General features: G+C 39.3%; 1 protein-coding gene across 1 annotated transcript in view; it reads right to left on the bottom strand.

Annotated features, from left to right (window-relative positions):
* The window catches only part of DGKI (diacylglycerol kinase iota), a 419,366-nt gene that overhangs the window by 124,911 nt on the left and 275,104 nt on the right, over nt 1-19,351 (bottom strand). The window contains exon 20 of the mRNA XM_023514207.1: nt 18,469-18,668. Within this exon, the coding sequence (XP_023369975.1) occupies nt 18,469-18,668 (200 nt within the window). The remainder of the gene's footprint in view (nt 1-18,468; nt 18,669-19,351) is intronic.

The following is a 19,351-nucleotide window of genomic DNA, read 5'->3' as shown; positions in this document are numbered from 1 at the left end:
CCTGCAAATTTAAGTCTTGTGACAGTGGAGGCTTCCGTTCTGATGTTTGCTACATGGCAATTAGAGATGACAACCTTCAAAACAGAAAGTCTTTTAGGGGAAGAGTTTTATACCCTTGTTAGACTTTTTCATGCTTAAAGAGTATAAAATGGGACAAATATCCTGATGAAAGGCAAGGGAGAAGTCAATACCATAGTAAACAAGAACAGATGGAAATTAGAGGTAACGGGAGCATGCCTTTTTGTAGGAGAGCTGTGCAAATTTAAATTGCTGAAATGAAGAACAGTTAAGAACAGCTGGAACGAGAATAAGTATACAACTCAAGCCCTTTTTTTTCATTATATCAGGCCAAAGGCATTTCCTCTTTAAGAAGAAAATCCATGTGATGTAGGTTTCCAGGGTATTAAAAATGACTAAAGATTCCATCACAAAACTAATATGAACTTTTAGTACCGCAGCCTGCGACAGCATGGAGAATTCTTTTACTGCTTATTGGAGAGAGGACCATTAATCACTACCTATAATGGAGTATAAAGAGTCCTTGGGCTTTTACCAATGAGGCGTACTAGGACAGTGTTACTCCTAAGCCATCAAAATGGCTTTAGATCTCATGTGCTTGGGAAGAAAGATATTTTCCACTACAGGTTTCAATTTCTGTGTATCAAACAGATGTCTTACATTTATTTGCTATTTAAAGTGTTAAAAAATCTTTCTTTGGGTTAGCAATCACTCACTGCTGTGTGATCCTATTCTTATTTGCAACTGGTAAACAAATTGATTTTCTTTACTGAAAAGATGTATGGGAAAAGTATTATAATTTGTGGTTTAAAAACTACACTTTCACAAAAGAAAACCCTCATGGCCTTTCACACGTGCATGTATAATAAAGGACACTGAAATTAGTTTTACAACTACTGGTAAATTTGCTGACCTTCTGTTGATTCTGAGCACTTTGATAGTGATAGCATTGAGAGGATATCTATCTATGCATAAACTAAAACATTATTTTTCAAGACCAGGCCTGGGCATCATAGCTAGACCCTATCTTTAAAAAACAAATTAAAAATACAAAGAAAAAGAAAAGATACGAAATGTCTATTTTAAGGTGAAGAAATGATAAACCCAATTAGATAGAGGAAAGAAGGAACCTAGGCCCTCCAAGACGTCTTCCTAGTGAAAAGCTACTCCACAAAGTACATCTGAGTCCACTGTAGCAAAAAGACGTGTTCAGGAGAAAACTCCAGGTTTTGTTTTACACGAAGAAAATAAAAAGTACTGGCCTGACAATAAGTGGCATTACATAAAAACCATTTTACTAAATGATTTTAGCTTTCCACGTGAAACATTTTACAAAAGGATCCATATGTTTTCCTAAAGTCTGAGTAGCAGTGAAAAAAATTGCAAAATTATGTTTTTTGTATTCAGCATGTAATTAGTATTTCACATTAATTTGTTTTGATTCTCATTTTTTCCTTCTAAGTTGACATTTTTTACCAAGATCCTGAATTCTCAGCATGATGCTATACTTGGCTCTGGAGAGAGGTGGCATCACTACTATCCATCAGCCTATGGCTGATGGGATCCTAAGCCCCCTCTGGTAGCTCAGATGGGGTATGTTCCCGTCAGCTCAGGTTTCTTCATAAGAAACTCAAGAGGAAGAATTCTTTTCTGATTCTTTTCCAACTCAGCCAATTTAACCAATTGGGTAAAAACTCTTCACTACCCTTCTCTAATTCCTGAGCCAATGAACTGAGGGATTGTACACACTGTTCTTTTTTGGAAATCAAATTCTTGTCTATGTAAGAATGTATAGAATAAAGACATATTTCTAGAACAGAAATTACAAGAATCACACAAATATTATATCAATACAATTCTAGTAACAAAAATAACTTTCATTAAAATTTGCTGATAAACTTAAGGAAAAGAATTCCTCAGAATATACCTTTCGGGGTCATTTAATAAATTACTCGGATGATGAAGAAGCAGCAAACACAGCAAAAATGGGTCCATATTTGGATGCTACCAAATGCTAGAAGGAAAACTACCGGCATAAATAAAAGAGAAAGAGGATGTGGTTTTACTGGTAATGTCAGAATGCCGAATGTAAAAATAATTTGGGATTCTGTTGATTTTCCTGTTTCTTTCTCGCCTTTATTAGTCACCTTAAAGTCGATCAAATCTCTATGAAGGGCAGTAACCTAAAGTATTCATAAGTCAAGAAGTTTTCCTCAAGGAAACACAATACAATTGTTTTCCTAGGCAACAAAATGCCATCAAGCCAAATAATATACTTATGTCACAATTCGAGAACATAAACCAGCTCTCTTAAAAAGTGCTACATTTTTACAAAATAAATAAAACTACAGGTATCTGTGATATAAAGCAGAAAGCTTTGGCCTTTTTGTTCCACTTGTTATTCATCCAATGGTGTTCTTCTTTTAGTCAAATACTGTAGCTGTAACTTTGCAACTGGCTGAATTCATTTTCAGAGTTCCATTTTGTAACACAGAATGTGATGACAAGCTCTAAGGATTAGCAGAACCTGGGATTAACAAGTCTTTACTTTTTATGCCTTTTCAAATGTATTCTCTTTTCATTTCATGTAAGTGTTTCAGGATGTTATGACAGACCAGGGGAAACTCAATTGAATCGATATAATTAAACCAAAACTTCTATAAATGGAATGCACCTCACTACTCCTCACCACCTTAGCAAAGTAATCCAAAGTAAACACACTCTTAGAACTTTCAAAACAAACATCTAGATTTCTGTGTTATTGACCTGTTCTTCTCACACTCTGTTTCAGAAGATAATATCAGTTATTATTACAATACTGAGGTAAAAATTGAAATGTCTTTTTTTTTTCTCCCTGAGTACAGAGAACCCATTAATAACACTGTAGCTGTAATGGCCAATCTAAAGGTACTTTTTTTGTTTTCTCTTGAGTGAGAGTCCACTTGTAAATAAAACTTTTACTCACAAATACTAGAACAATTACTTATTTGCCTTTTCATTTATAGTCTGTACGCATTCTGTAATTTCTTCTATTATAATAAAGCTTTAGAAATTCAGATTTGAACAATAAATTCAAAGTACGTATTGTTCAACTGCCTTATTTTACAGAAAATGAATTTGGATTCCAGAGAAGTCAACAACCTTATTATATGATTAATACTAAAAATATGCTAAAAATAAAAGGGGGATATCTTTCAGCCCTTCTTATACCCTATAATCAAAAAGACTTCAAAAATTAAATAAGAAATAGCACAAAATTTAATCTTCCAATAGTTAATAACACACAAAAAGCAAAATAACTAAAATTCAATCAAATGTATCCAGTATTATGCTTTTGTGGGATAAATTGCCTCCAGAATTGGTACCTTAAAGTCCTAATCCCCAGTACTTCAGAATGTGCCTGTTTTTGGAGACAGGGTTTTTAAGGAGGTAATTAGGTTAGCCTGAGGTAGTGAGGGGAGGCCCCCCTGCAATGTGACTGGTGTCCCGATAAGATAGGAAACTGGGATGCAGACAGGTAAGGAAGGAAGACTCGAGGAAGAAAGCCAGCCACAAACCATGGACAGAGACTTCAGAAGAAGCCAACCCTGCTGATACCTTAATTTCAGACTTCTAGCCCCGAGGAAAAGGAGAAAATCAATTCCTGTTGTTGGGGTTCCCCGGTCTGTGGACTTGAAGATGGCAGCCCTAATAAACTCGCATGCCTCCTAAAAAGATGCACGAAGAAAATAAACCCATTTTGTCTCAATCTTACAACCAAAGTTCGTAAAAAGAAGTATAATTGAAAAAATTCTAAGTTGGATTAGAAATCTCTGCAAGTTTGAGACTGGTTCTGGTTATTCAGATCTTAATTTCCACTTCCGTTTTTAAAGGTCATACCATATAGAAAAATCTTTTTAAAACCCCTGTTTTTATATTTATTGGACATGTTAATCCTAAAATCAGATTATTTTTATTTAAATTTTTTTTTTAATTCTAAATGAACATTTTGTAACTTCATAAGTTTTTCCCACCCCATATACCTGGAACATATATTATCCCCAAACCAACCTGCAAACTCTCCCTTTTCCCCCGAATCTGACTTTTGTAAGAACCCACTCATGCTCCACACGTAAGCCAGCAAAACCTGCGGTAAATATTCCCTTCACTTTTGAGATAACCTTTCACTAGACAAAAAGCGTTCAGTGGTAAGACTATTTCTACACTTAATGCAGATATGAATAATTCATCTCTATAAACAAATTTAAAAAGCAACAAGGAACGGTTTTGCATTTTGAGCGACTCCTAAGTATGCTGTTGTGCAGTGCCTTTAGGTCAGTGCACTGGGTAAGTGTACTCCGTGTTGACTGTCGCTGATCCAAGAAAACAGGAGCAGCCCCTCCACTGCGACGTCAGGTCAGCACGACGCGTCCTGATAAGCCTACTTCCTAGGTCACACCCCATTCCTAACAATTCTGAAAGACTCTCCAAATTCTTTAGCTGTCCTAGAATTTATTTATAACTGGGATTTATCATTCTGAAATTTTATTATAACAACCGTAAACCACAAACCTATGACACCAAGAAATTCAACATCCTTCAACATCCTACTTTTTGCAACACTCAAAATTTACTTTTAAATTAGCATTCACATTCAAATCTTCTTTAAAAGTTTACAGAGTATGATTTGACCAAAATATAACAAACAGCCAGGCACAGTAGCTCAAGCCTGTGATCTTAGTACTCTGAGAGGCCAAGGTGGGTGGATTGCCTGAGCTCAGGAGTTTGAGATCAGCTTGAGCAAGAGCAAGACCTGATCTCTAAAAATATTCAGGTGTTGTAGTAGGCAACTGTAGTCCCAGCTACTTGGGAGGGTGAGGCAAGAGGATCACTTGAGCCCAAGAGTTTGAGGTTTCAGTGAGCTATGATGTCACAGCAATCTACCAAGGGCTACAAAATGACACCCTGTCTCAAAACAAAACAAAGAAAGAAAGAAAGAAAGAAAAGATATAGATATATCATTTGGGAGGCCAAGGCAGGAGGATCACTTAAGGCCAGGAATTTCAGACCAGCCTGGACAACATAGCAAGATCCTGCCTCTACAAAAATAAAAATAAAGATTAGGCAGGTGTGGTAGTACATGCCTTGTAGTCCCAGCTACTTGTGATCAGAGGTGGAAGGATCATTTAAGCTCAGGAGTTCAAGGCTGCAGTAAGCTATGATCATGCCACTGTACTTCAGCCTGGGCAGCAAAGTGAGACCCTGTCACTTAAAAAAAAAGGCATAGATACATATTGGTATTAGATATTGGTATCTCTCATATATATGAAAATGTACAAATACACGGGAAATAACCAGAGGTGATATGACAGTAGAGTTCCATACCTTAAATGCTATCTTTAAAGCAGATCGCCCTAAATTTTAATCTTAACTGTATCAATCAATAGCATGTAATCATTTGCAAGGTTCATCCATTTCTTGCTCTCAGTCTTCTCATCTATGAGATTGGAATAATAGTAATGTTTACCTCATACGGCTAATAAGGTGCTAAATTTGATCACAATGCAAAGCACTTAGCATAGTATAGGTTCATATTACCTCTCTGGCTAAATGTGAAAGTCGCCTTGTGTTCTTGCTGACATCAAGACAAGGCATTAACTAAGCTTACAAAGACAGTACAGGGCCTGGCCTCCCTGCTCAGGACTCACGACCCAGGATAACCCTGCCATGTCCAATGACAGGTCTTGCCTACTTCATGTCATAGAGTTCTTTAGGATAGATTTTCATATAATTCTAGGGTAATGCCTTGAATTTCATCATAATGGAACTTTTTTGGGGGGGGGCAGGGGCTGGGTTTGAACCTACCACCTCCGTCATACAGGGCTGGCACCCTACATCATAACAAAATTTTAAAGCTGATTGGAATCCCAGGGACCAACTGCACTTCGTTTTTAATGTCTGAAAAAGCAAAATGCACAGCGTTAACATGAGGTTATTGTTACATAGACAAATGTAGGGCTCCCCCAGGGCACTCAAAGCAGAAGGATGTTGAATTCTTCACCCTCTCATTCTCTAAAGTAACATCTTTAGGGATAAAGGGGTCACAGGATGGGAAGGAAGCTGCTCTAGCTAGAGACCTGGGGTCATTCCCACTGCCCCTCTGCTTTATGTCCCAGGACCTCTCTAAGTGGGATGAATACCCCAGCAAGGTGCAAAGACTGGGAGGCAAACTCACAGAGCAGGGGGAGGAAAAAAATATATTACGCACGTTACAGCCTAGGTTGTAGTTTGGAAACTTCCATAAGATGAAGATCAAGTAGCACTTAATTTATTTTCTTCGTAATTTTCCACTCAGGGTATTTGTTTTATGGAAATAGCTGAGGAAAGTAACCTTAGAAGCAGAAAGAAAGGGTGACATGAATGACAAGGCCAAGAAACTGAACATCAGTGAAATGAAATCACTAGTATGAGTACCCAGAAAATGTGGAGTAGGAGGAGAGAGGAAGGAAGAGAAGAGCTAAGAGCTTTGTTTTCCAGAGGGCCTGAAGCTAACTCATCTGCTGCGCTGGCCTTGACATTGAGCAAATGGCATTTCTTTCAATTCTATGAATTTAGTAATTCTCCCTTGTTCTTCTAAAAATATTAATCTTTTGTGCTTTTCCCCCCATTATAGAAGTACTTCCCATTCATTGAAATCAATCAGAAAATACAGAAAGTCAAAGAGTCTTCTATGATTGATAATTATATGACTGAAAGATAATCACCCAGGGACAAAATAATAATAACAAAAGGATGCTGAACAAATTTAGTCATGATATTTGGAATGCTTATTAGGCCCTTGTGCTACTCTCAAAATTGGTTTTTGGTTCGAGAACCTATAACCCCAAAATTATACTCCACAAGTCAGAATCTGGGTAGATTTCTGCCCCAGACATGAAGCACACTTCTGGACGCTCCACTGGCTCATGCGTACCCTTCATCCTGAGATTCTCAGAGGAGTTTGTGTATGAGTCACCACTAAATAGCTTAATTCATTGAGGCAAACTATGACTGAACAATCCCCTCAGCTACTTTAGTGGCAAGCTTCCCAGTTTACAAAGGGATACGCATACATTTCTACTTTGGCAATATTATTGCTACTTTCTGATGGAGTCCAGGATGGGTGGAGTTGAGTTTATAGAGAGAAGAAAGGAAAAGAAAAAATGGGTTCTGAATAGCACAGATGAAGCTTATTTTCTCCTTAAAGGTCCAGGATTAAATAGACATATCTTTTTCCATTAAATTGCTTTTAGAATTTTGTCAAAAAATAGTTGGATGTACAAACAGTCGTCCCTCAGCATCCATGGGGGGTTCGTCCCAGCATCCCCTACAAACATCAAAATCTGCAGATGTGGCCACACACCCACTCACACACACACACACACACACACACACACACTTCTGGACCTCTATTCTGGGCCATTAGTCTATGTGGTTTATGCCTTAGCAAGTGCCTTATCCTCTCGATTTTTGTACCTTCATTTTTATTTTATTTTTTAAGATACAGGGTCTTGCTACATTGCCCAAGCTGGCCTCAAACTCCTGGGCTCAAGTGATCGCCCACATCAGTCTCCTGAGTAGCTGAGATTACAGGCATGAGCCACAATACCAAGCCCTGGATTACTATACTTTTCCAATAACTTTTAAAATCAGATCAAGTTATTCTCCCAAATTTATTCTTCATTTTCAAAACTGTCATGGTTATAAGGGTTCTTTGGGGTTTTTTTAATATAAGTTTTTAGAATCAGCTTGCCTGTGTCTCCAAAAATCCTGCAGGAGTTTGACAGGAATTACATTAGATTCACAGATCAATTTGGGGAATATTGACATCTTTACTATATTGAAACACTCAATATATAAAGTTCTATCTCTTTACGTATTTATTTTGTTTATCATTGTTTGGAAGTTTTCAGAATGCAGATTTTGTAAATATCTTGCTAGATTTGTACTTAAGTATTTCATTTTATTGGTACTATTATAAATAGTATTTTTGATATTTAAAAAACACTGGCTTCTAATTGCATATTTTGGTATTTTCAGGGGGTCCTGGTACCAACCCCCTATGGATACTGATGCATATGTACATTCAGTTGATTTTTGACGAAGTTGTAAAAGTAATTTAATGGGAAAGGATAATCTTTTCACAAATGGTGCTGGAAACACTGAATATTCATAAGCCAAAAAGTTAACCTGAATCTAAACAGCACATCCTTTACAAAAATTAATTCAAAACAGATCATAGACCCAAATGCAAAATGAAATATATATATATATATATTAGGAGAAAGCAAAGAAGAAAATATTCATGACCTAGGATTAGACAAGGAGCACTTCAAAATAATACCCAAAGCACAGCTCTGTCATGAAACACTTGATAATTTAGATTTTGTCCAAAGTTTTGCTCTATAAAAGATACCATCAAAAGACTGAAAAGACACAATGGATGCTGGGAAGAAATACTTGAAAATCACATGTGTGACAAAGCTTGGGTGCAGAATATAAGCAAACCCTCAAAAGTCAACAGGGAGCCCAATTAAAACATGAGCCAAAGACACAAACACACACTTCACCAAAGACGGTATGATGCAAGGTGAATTAGCAACGCAAGAAAAGATGTCCAACATCATTAGCCATTTCAGAAAGGAAAATTAAACTATAGGTGTGCTATCACTACACTTCGACTAGAATGATTAATACTTAGAAATGCCAACAATACCAAGTGCAGGCAGGAATATGGAGCAACTGGAGCCATCGTAGGTTGGCGGTGGAAATGCAAAATGGTACAGCCACTCTGCAAAGCAGTTTGCCAGTTTCTTAACAAGGTCAATGTACACTTACCATATAACCCAGCAATCCCATTCCTAGAGGTTTAACCTAGAGAAATACAAACTTTGTTTACACAAAACCTGTTCCTCAATGTTTATCGCAGCTCTATTCATAATCGTCCCAAACTGGAGATAACCCAGATATCCTTTGATAGGTGAATGGGTAAAGAAACCAAAACACACAGACAGTGGAACAAAAAGGACAAATAGGTCATATGTACAGCAACTTGGAGAAACCTCAGAGACATAACAGTCCACGATCCAGCCATAATGGTTACATACTGTACATAATTGCATTTATATCGTATTCGCAAAAATCCAAATCTATAATAATCAGCCTTCCAGAGGCTGAGAGATGGAAGAGTACGGCCACAACCTAGATCACAAGGCAGCTTTTGGGGGTGACAGGCTAATTTGTATCCTGATTATGGGGGTGGTTACACAAATCCATATATGCCTTAAACCTCATGGAGTTGTATATCAGAAAAGGCAAATTTACTATATATTAATTTCATTTCATTTTTTTTTATGAGACAGAGTTTCACTTTGTCACTCTCAGTAGAGTACTATGGCATCTTAGCTCACAGCAAACTTCAAATTGTTGGGCTCAAGTGATCCTCTTGCTTCAGCCTCCCAAGTAGCTTGGAGTATAAGTGCCCACCACAACATTTGGCTAGATTTTTTTTTTTTTTTAGACAGTCTTACTCTTGCTCAGGCTGGTCTTGAACTCCTAAGCTCAGGCAATCCATCTGCCTCGACCTCCCAGAGTGCTAGGATTACAGGCCTGAGCCACTGTGCCCGGCCCCAAATGTGAATCTTAAAAAGTAAAAAATGAGCCGGGTGAGGTAGCTCACGCCTGTAATCCCAGCACTGTGGGATTCCAGTATTCCACAGAGCATCTGATATCCACATAATAATGTTGGCAGAAAGATGAAAAAATCTGAGCAAGCTAAGTATACATGGATCACATTATTTCATCCTGATATGGGGAAAACAGAAGAGAAACAGAAGCTACCGAGGAAGGAGGCAACTACAGGGGAAAGTTACTGAAGTCAACAACTGTTGTGGCCTAAGTAGGAGCTGGTACCGAAAGCATGTAGCATGACCAGTTAGCTTCATGAAATGTAGTTGAATATATGTGTCCTTCCATGAGGACTTCACTATTAAGCTACTTAAATATGAATTACAAATTTAATACATTAGACTCTACAAGATTTGTGGAGAAACATTCTATTTTCTTTGTTTTGCCCTATTAGGCGAGGTCACTAGACATCTGTGATTAAAATTTATCAGTTTGTATGTACTCATTTACAATCAAAATATAAAATTTTAGGGTTCCCCTATGCATAAAGCCAAAATTTTGCATACACACAGCCATTAACTGCAATTCCTAACAATCGAGTAAAAAAGTCATCAGGAAGCTACGAGAAAGATTAGGAAAAGCCGCCTCAGTGAAGCAACGTTTGCTTCCGGAGCAGAGGAGGGGTTTTCCCTCACCCCCAAAAAAAGAACATTTATAAAAAAGAGTTATTCTGAGCACAGAATGGCTAATCTTAAGGCCAAAAATGACCAGATTATCTTAGTCCAGGATATCGAAAGCAATGTTAGCATAATTTTTCAACATTGCTGAAAATAGCAAATAACAAGGTGAGAATGGATCAAAGCTATCACTGCCACAATATAAAAAGACAAAATACATGTTTGAGTCTGGACTTTTCTCCACATCCCTTGCTCTATGTGCTAATGTTTTGTTATCTGATTTTTTTTTTTTTTTTTTTTGCCCGAGGCTGGGTTTGAAACCGCCACCTTTGGTATATGGGGCCGGAGCCCTACTCCTTTGAGCCACAGGCACCACCCTGTTGTCTGATTTTTTTAATGATATCATAATTTAATAAACTGTATTATATAAATATTATATCAGTCACACATATAAAACCTCTAATACGTGATACTTAGTGTATATCATAAAATATGTTCAGGTTAATATTCCAGTTTTTAAAAAGCCAGGATTTAGTGCCTGCTGCACTAAGCACTAGAAGTAAACAGTACAATTTACCCTACTTCTTATGCATACACCCCTAGAATAAGAAATAAACTGTCCCATTTAAGATAACCTACCATGACTCTACTGTAAATACCACCAAAATGACTGTGCTAGAAACATGATAACATTTTCTTTTCTTTCTTTCTCTCTCTCTCTCCTTCCCTCCCTCCTTCCTTCCTCTCTTTCTCTCTCTCTCCTTTCTCTCTCTCTCTCTCTCCCTCCTTCCTTCCTTCCTTCCTTCCTCCCTTCCTCCCTTCCTCCCTTCCTCTCTTTCTCTCTTTCTTTCTTTCTTTCATAGGGTCTCACTCTGTTCCCCAGACTACAGTGCCATGGCATCAGCCTAGCTCAAAACAATTTCAAACTCCTGGGTCCAAGCAATCCTCCTGCCTCAGCCTCCTGAGTAGCTGGGACTACAGGTGCCTGCCACAAATCCCAACTAATTTTTCTCTATTGTCAGTAAAGATGGAGTCTCACTCTTGCTCAGACTAGTCTAGAACTTCTGAGCTCAAGCAGTCCTCCCCTCCTGGCCTCCCAGAGTGTGAGGATTCCAGGTGGAAGCCACCACACCTGGCCTAACATCTGCATTTCTGTTGCTAACATTTTCAATTCTTTTATTAACATCAATGGAGAAGCTAAAAAAGGATCACTGAAGGTTAGGCCTTGTACCTAAACTCACTGAACTGGGCTCTACAGAATGGAGAATTTATGCCTGCAATAACCTCCGAATTGGGAATTGAGTATCATTTTCTTGAATTTTAAGCTCCAGGAAGGAAGTGCTGTGCTGTGCTCACCACTAGGTGTGCAGCATAAAATAGTGTCTGACGCAGAGCCGTGCAAAACAAAAGGTGTTGAATAAATAGTGGTTTTTGTAAATGAATACGTAAATACTTCTAAGACTAGAGTTAAGGACTACATAACTGGACTTCCAGAATTTGCTTTCTCACTAGGTGTCAGATACTACATAGCTCCATTTAGACATGTATTCTTATACTCATTCATTCTAATCGACCGTTGTTTAGTTTCAGAATACTCAGTGTTAAAAAATGTAACTAGGCTATGCAATAGATATGACCAAGGATCTCAAATAGCCTGTTTCACGTGAAAAATATGCAGATACAGAGTTAATGTAGTTAATAGCAAATCAAACCATGATAACTATGAGTGAAGGTGCAGTGAATTCTAACGGCAAGAGTAAAGGAAGAAGTCTTCGGAAAGGGAATCACTCAAGCAGGCCTTGAGAAATACATAGGATCCTGACGGATGAAAGGCAGCGGACTATAAACTGCTAAGAGCATGAACTCTGAAGCCAGATTGCCTGAGTTGGAATCCCAGTCTATGACTTAACAGCTGTGTGACCTTGGGCAAGTTACTTAACCTCTCTGCGCATCAGATTCCTCATGTATAAAATGGAGATAATGATACTACACGTGGCATGGGGCTGGAGGGAAAATAAACGACTATATCAATTAGTTAACACATGGAAAGCTCCTGTAAGGGTACCTGCAACACAGTAAATGCTGGATAGAAATATGTTAGTTGGAGGAAAGATAGAGGATTAGGCAGAGGCAACAGGCTCAAACGATCCTGAATGGAAATCTTAAAATAGATACATATATGCGCTTTTTGTTTTCACCACAAACAAAAAATAATGCCCTGGAGTTCATTAGGCACAAACTACAGAGGGTCCCAAAAGCCACCGTACATATGAAAAATGAGAAATTGTAGCTAAAGGTACCTTATTTACAAAATAATCATTACAAAATCTCACCAAATATTTTCTTTGTGTTGGGCACCTCTTTCTGCACACGTGGAGAACATTTTCCAAGATACCTATTGTTAATTTTTCCATGTGTGGAGACTTCACACTTTGCAAAGTCAATGACAGTTTTGGGGCATTGATATTTTATTGCAACTGTGGATCTTCAGCCCCCAAATATGCAGGTACATGGACTCAAAACTCCACATGTAGTTTTAGGGGTCCATCCACAAGGCACGGAGTTTCCTCAAACTCACCCTTAGAGAACTGAATGGTCGAACAGTATTAAATGTAAAGTATAATGGTATTATACGATTTCCATAAAACTTATTATGGAGTTTGACACAACCCCAAGCATTCACGGACCTAATCAAAAAATTAAACTGTTAATTCTTCAAGGACAGAGACACAGAGAACACCAGAACTTCACAGCTCCATTTTAAATCAGAGAAAGGGACAAGAAAGCAATTCTGGTTAGGTGGCTTCCTGATTGGGTAGCAGAACTGTGACGATGAGGACGCAGGTGGTCTGACCTGGGAGGAGAAGGTGGGGGGATGTAGAAACAGAACAGCGCTGTACTCACATGGCGAAGGAGCCGGGGGGAGCAGACACTCGCCGCAGGTCCGCAGCTTGTACCTGATGGATGCTAGAGGCAGCAGGGAATGGGCAGCGGAGACAGAGTCAGCGACAGCGTGGACAGACAAGGAACAAGCCAGGGGAGAGAAAGAGAGACACACAAAATTTAAACAGAAATTAAATGAGCACATCACTGAACAGTGAATGAAAGAAAAGGAAAACCAAGCCAGCCACGAAAAATAATCCAAAAAAGCCAGTGACAGCAACGAAGCCAACAGGACACGGGGAAGGCGCTGGTTCTGGGCAAGCCACAGACTTGAGTGCAGGGCCAGGAAGGCTGATGCAGGAGGCTGGGGCGTCCTGGGGATGATCCTGGCTTCCCTGACTTAAGCCAGTCGGGACACCCGAGGAGAGGAGGCACACGCTTACACACTCGAGTGGCAGGCTGGCATAGGGAACTCGTTTTTGAGGAGATTAAGGTGAATTTAATCCTTTTACCACATACCCTCCATGAGTCCCCAGGTATTATAGAATATTTGCATCAAAAGACAACCCTCTTGAAAAGAGAGATTCAACAAAACTTTAACTTCTTTCAGTTAATTAGCAAAGGCTCTTTAAGAACACCAAAGATAATGCTGTAATTCCATCTGTACTCCAGGTAGGAAAAAACACATACTTCTCTTTTTTCCCCCTTCCTTTATAATGGAGACACTCTACAGTAGCTATTAAGAGACAAAATGCGGAACTGAAAAAACTAAATCCTGTCATTGTAACATAATTATTCTTTTTGCTCTGTCATTTAAACAGCCATAGACATAGCTCCCCTGATTTCTCTGCTCTGCTGAGTACAGAAATTCTCGTACACAAAGTCAGCCCGGGGTCACCTCCACCTCTAGCTTCTCTCTCTCCATGTTCTCTTCCAAGGATTTTTCAGTTACAACCAATGAAACTTCTCAGAAGTCTAGGATGATGGAATCCGGTTACCTAATTCAAAGTCTGCTAACTAGAAATCTTGCCATTGGATAAAAATTATGATCATCTTTACTAATGTGGCCTTAATTACTAGTAAACTGCAGGGTTTTTTTTTAAGTTTCTGAGTTAAGTTTCTCATCTCCCTCAATGGTATTTTCCAAATAAGAAACATGAATAAATGTATTTGGCTATCATATTACTATTATATTAATAGGAACCTAGATAAATCTCTTCTACAGTTTTAGAGGAAGAGAATGCTATTTACTGGAGTTCATACCCCATGTGGATTCAAATGCCATGATAAAGTGAAATACGTCTTCTGAACACAGTGAGGCACAGACTCTCAGTTTGAATATAATAATAGCAAATAAGAGTAGAAGCCAAATTATTTTTGGAAAACATATTGACATAGATAAAGTACTCTCACGTGGTATTATTCCATTCAAACAGAAAGGCTGTGCCTCATTGTGTTCAGAAGCCCCTGTGAGTTCAGAGACATACTCATTTTACTGTGGTATCATGGAGGCCCACTATTTAACCAGTTCTCAGAGGGATTTCCTCCATGTGAACCATATCTTGAAGTTATTGAGTATGTATCTTAACTTATGACACAAATGTGATCAAAACACATTCTATATTATTTTTATATTCATGGAATTTTAGATTTATGCTATTTTAGAAGTAATTTCAGAGAAACATGGCAAAGACAGCACTATAAAATGGATCGATGTGTGAGTCCCTGATGCAATATGTAGCCGTGCCTCAGAAACCAGGACAGACACTGGGGATCCTACGAGGACAAACCCCAGGGCCTCCTCTCATAGCAGGGAAGAGAGACAAACAAATCAGTGATGACACTATGGCTAATGAATGGTGTAAGGAAGTCAGCGAGAGGACCATAGGAGCACTCAGGTGGGGCATCTAACAGCTAGACGTAGACAGAAAAGGCCTCGATGGGAGAGCAGCAGCAACAGCCTCGGGCCATGAGAGGTAGCAGACGAGAAGGAGATGGGGGCCCGGCAAGAGGAGCAGCAGACTGCAAACTGGGGAGATGCGGCCGAGGGGCTGCTGCTCCAAGAATGCCAATTATCTCTGGGGTGCAGAGTGATGAAGATGAGCAAGGAAATGATTGCAAAGGTCTACAAAGCAGGGGATTTAGATTCTTAGAGAAATCATTCTAACTGGTGGAAAAGACAGACCATGTGAAGGCCACAGTGGTGGGGGCAGGGAAATGAGCCAGGAGCATACCTTGGTGATGCTGCTGAGAGGGGCCCATGCAGCCTTTGAACTCAAGCTGTTTTACTAGCAAAGAGGATAGATGATGTGTGAGCTCAAAACTTGGGAAATAAATAGAAGATAAGTTTCAAAGAACATGGTGGCTAGCCTGATGGATGTGTAGAAGTAGACGTGACTGAGATGACCCCAGGGGCCAGGGACATGGTGATCCCTCGAGTGGTTGGTAGTTCCATGCATACAACTGTGAATGGAATATAAGCTCCCTGGATGGTAGGGGAGGAAAAACAAAGGAAATAGAATTAATGAGTCCAGTAGTCCAAACTACTAGCATGTAGTTTGAAGCTGCAATGAGATATCAAGGTCAAGATGTCGGCTAAGACATGTTCATATAAGTCTTCAATTTAGAGGAGAAAGTCTGGGCTGAAAGTCTGAGATGCAGAGACCCAGAGAAAGGCAGACCCATACGCAATATGGACATTCAAGTGCAAAAGGAACACCTACTTAGGGAGCCAGAGCACTGCAGTCTCTATAACTATGTGAAAGACGCCCAGTTCCTTAAGATGAATTAAACAGCCCTCCTATCCTCATTGGCAACACACAGATGAAGATAGAATTTTAAGGAAATTATAAACAAATTCCTCTTTCCTCTAGTAAGGAAGAAAGAAGGCAGGCAAATAAAACAGAATAAAGAGTGCTAGTAAAAACAAGGAAAAGAGAAGAAAAGAAAGAGGAAGATAGTCATCAAGAAGGGAAGGCAGGAAGTAAAGGGAAAAAGAGTCTTTCAAGCTTCTCTTTCCTGAATGAATGAAATAGTGAGCTTCACACAATGGCCAAAGCACAGAGAAGCTTGAAGGATTCGGAACACTGAAGAAAACCTGTCGAAAGATCTTAAGGAAAGGCTGGCCTTCAACATCCACTTGGAAATCCAGGGGCCGATGTTAGATTTCAAAACAAGGATTTCTCGTGAAACACAAACAATTGATTCACCCAGGGCAAATAAGTCCAGAGTGAGAGAAGTTACGGGTTAGTGGACAAGTATGATATGGGCACTAAGGTTTTTGGCTTTCCTTTGAAAATGTGCTGTGTTTATTTTCTAAAAATATAGTATCAGATAATAATAATTTTTATAAGCAATAATAAAGATGTTTGTTATTTTTTAAGTTTTATAAATTTTCATTTTAAAAATAAAAATCATATTATTGTTCCTGTTTCTCTTAGACCTTCCATATGGCCTGGGGCTACCTTGATGAGGGCACCACCACCTCCTGCTAAGAGGTAAGTAGTGGTGTTTTTGAGCTGAGGCTGCTTCCTGAACACCTGCACAGCCAAGTACTACAAGAAATGACATCATGGATTACATGTGACATGAGTATGAAAAGAAAAGAACATACATTTTATATGTGAAGAAAGCCCAAATGAATTGTGACCAGTGTCATGTCGGGTAAGGCTAATAAATATGGAAGCAGCAGGCATGGGACTGTGAGCACTTGGCCCACAGACAGTAAAGAGCTAGTTTTATTCCTTCTTCTTAAGAGACTAGCTACAAGTGACCCAGCCACACTGGCTACAGAGATTAGCCACACAGGCTACAGAGATTAGCTCACCTTTTAGTTCACAGATATCTGCCAAACCAAGCATTCATGGTTTAATGCTGACATTCCTACAGGGGATTAGGTAGAATTGCTAATATCCCACCTTTTTGTGGTCGTATAAACTCAGCAATTGTATATTCAGCCTAACAGAAAGTAAAGGCAGAGAGGACAAGAAACTTCTAGAATGAGCTGGGAGTCTCACTAGCTGTAAGAGGTAAACAAAGCAAGAAATATATTCAACAGCACCTCCAGAAAATGATCTAGGAAAAGTTCTGGGGAAGTCCAGAATCTGAGAGAAAGAAGCAAAGGATGGAGACCATCTCTCACCCCAGTTTCAGATTTAGAAACAGACGCCAAAAACTAAAACCCCTCGAGACCACCATTGAATGCCGTTCCTCAACAAGGGACCCCACAGAAAGAGGAGAGCAGAAAGCATTGCAGGGAGCGAGGTACCCAGGCTGCTGGCTATTCCAGGCACTTCTTGCAGACTGTCATTCCAACTCCGTAGATATGGCAAAGCGCGTACCCTTGCTTCACAGGCACCGCAGGGAAGGCAGCCACTCAGTGTAAGTAGGTCACCATGCATCACAGGCCACAAACAGGAGGAACACTTCTAAGGGTCCCTTATTGTGAGGAAAAATGACCCAAGGCCAAGTCCTGAAATAGCCTTAGGAGTATAATGGATAGGGAGCATAATAGATAGGAGATACTCAAACATATTGCCCCACCCCCTTCTTTCTCTTTCTCCTTCTCCAACCCCATACGGACGTTCAAGTCACTCGTTGAAGTAAAGCACACTGTAGAATGAATAAACAATCTACATATCTAGTCATCATACGAGTTAGTCAAAATGAGGAGGATAGGGCCGGGTTAAGTCTGGACAATAGGATGCTGCCCAGGAAGGTAAAACTGAGTTGAAGCAGAAGCCCAGAATGGGAGTATCAGGCAAGGGGCAAGTCTGACAAGCAGAGAGGGGGTGATGTGGATAGAGTCAAGCCAAGACCAGCTCTGCCAACCTCCCGCTGTTAGGGAAGCCAACACCCGCCACTGACCTGCTGCTCAAACAGAGGCTAACTATATGCCTCCCTGAAACCAAACAAGCAAGAACACGTTTATCTGGACACACTTTACCACCCCTGAATGATCACCTCCATGATTATCTGCTAGTCCAGAAAATACACACTCAAGAGGTCAGGGAAGGAGAATCATCTATCTCACATATGGTTATAATATCCAAAAGAAGGGTGTGATAACCGTACAATAAACATGGAGAAAAAATATATGTTTCCACGAGAGAGACCAAGGAACTGCTGAGTTTCCTGGCCTCTTCTCTCCCAGCACAGCGAGGTCCCCAGACCATGCACATGCTCTGCCTGCATTCTGCTCTCCAACATCTTCCTGTCAGTCAAGGTGGGCGAGGGGCAGACTCACTCGTTGAGTAAAGGCATGGACGTTCTCCTCTTGCTCTTCTGTACCATGTTGGCCTGATTCCTCAGGGAGATGCGAATCATAGCTGGGGCCAACCTACAGGGCTCCCCATCCACTTGCATAGGGATGGATTTGTAAGTCAGAAGCATGACTTCTCGACACTGGTGTAGCCTTTCTCCATGACCCCCAACTTGGAGCGCAGCCTGGGAAAACAAGAACCGAAGGGTAGCAAGGAGTCAGAGCTTGTTACTTAAAAATGTTTAGGAGCCTCACGCCCGTTTGTATGTACCCAAAGAACTTTTGATAAGCATAGTAAAGTTAGCCTGCAGTATAGTAAGAGTCCTGAATGAATCATTAATTCAATAAACGTTCACAATTTTGATGAGCATTCATATAAATTCCCATTAATAGCCACTTTTCACTTTTATGCACTTTAAATCTAAATTTAATTATATAAGTTTAATTAAAAAAATTTTCTTTGCATTACTTATACTCATTAAATAATGTAAGTAGAACAAAAAGAATATGAAGGTGATAAAGTGCATAATGTATTAATTTAAAATTAATTAAAATTAAAGTGTACAATTAATTTAAATTATTAATTTAAATTTAATACAAATTAAAGTGCATAATTTGTATTAATACAAATTTAGTGTATAAATTTGTATTTATCTAATTCTTAAATATGCAGCCCTGGTTGGTTAATTTTCAAGCTTGGGCAGGCCTTTCCCTTTTACACAAAACCTTCTCAAGCTCTTTCTAAGCTATATGATGTCAATAAAATTCAAAATAGTATCAGTGACCCAATTAAAAACCTTCTGAAAAGCAAAGCTGCTTTAAGGATCAAAATCAAACACAGTAAGAGCTCAGTTTGCTATGGTAGCCA

The sequence above is a fragment of the Otolemur garnettii genome, unplaced genomic scaffold, assembly GCF_000181295.1.
Source record: "Otolemur garnettii isolate 467f Iridium unplaced genomic scaffold, OtoGar3 scaffold00049, whole genome shotgun sequence".
NCBI lineage: Eukaryota > Metazoa > Chordata > Mammalia > Primates > Galagidae > Otolemur > Otolemur garnettii.
Note: the sequence above shows the minus strand (reverse complement) of the source record. Positions and strands in the feature narration are given on the sequence as shown.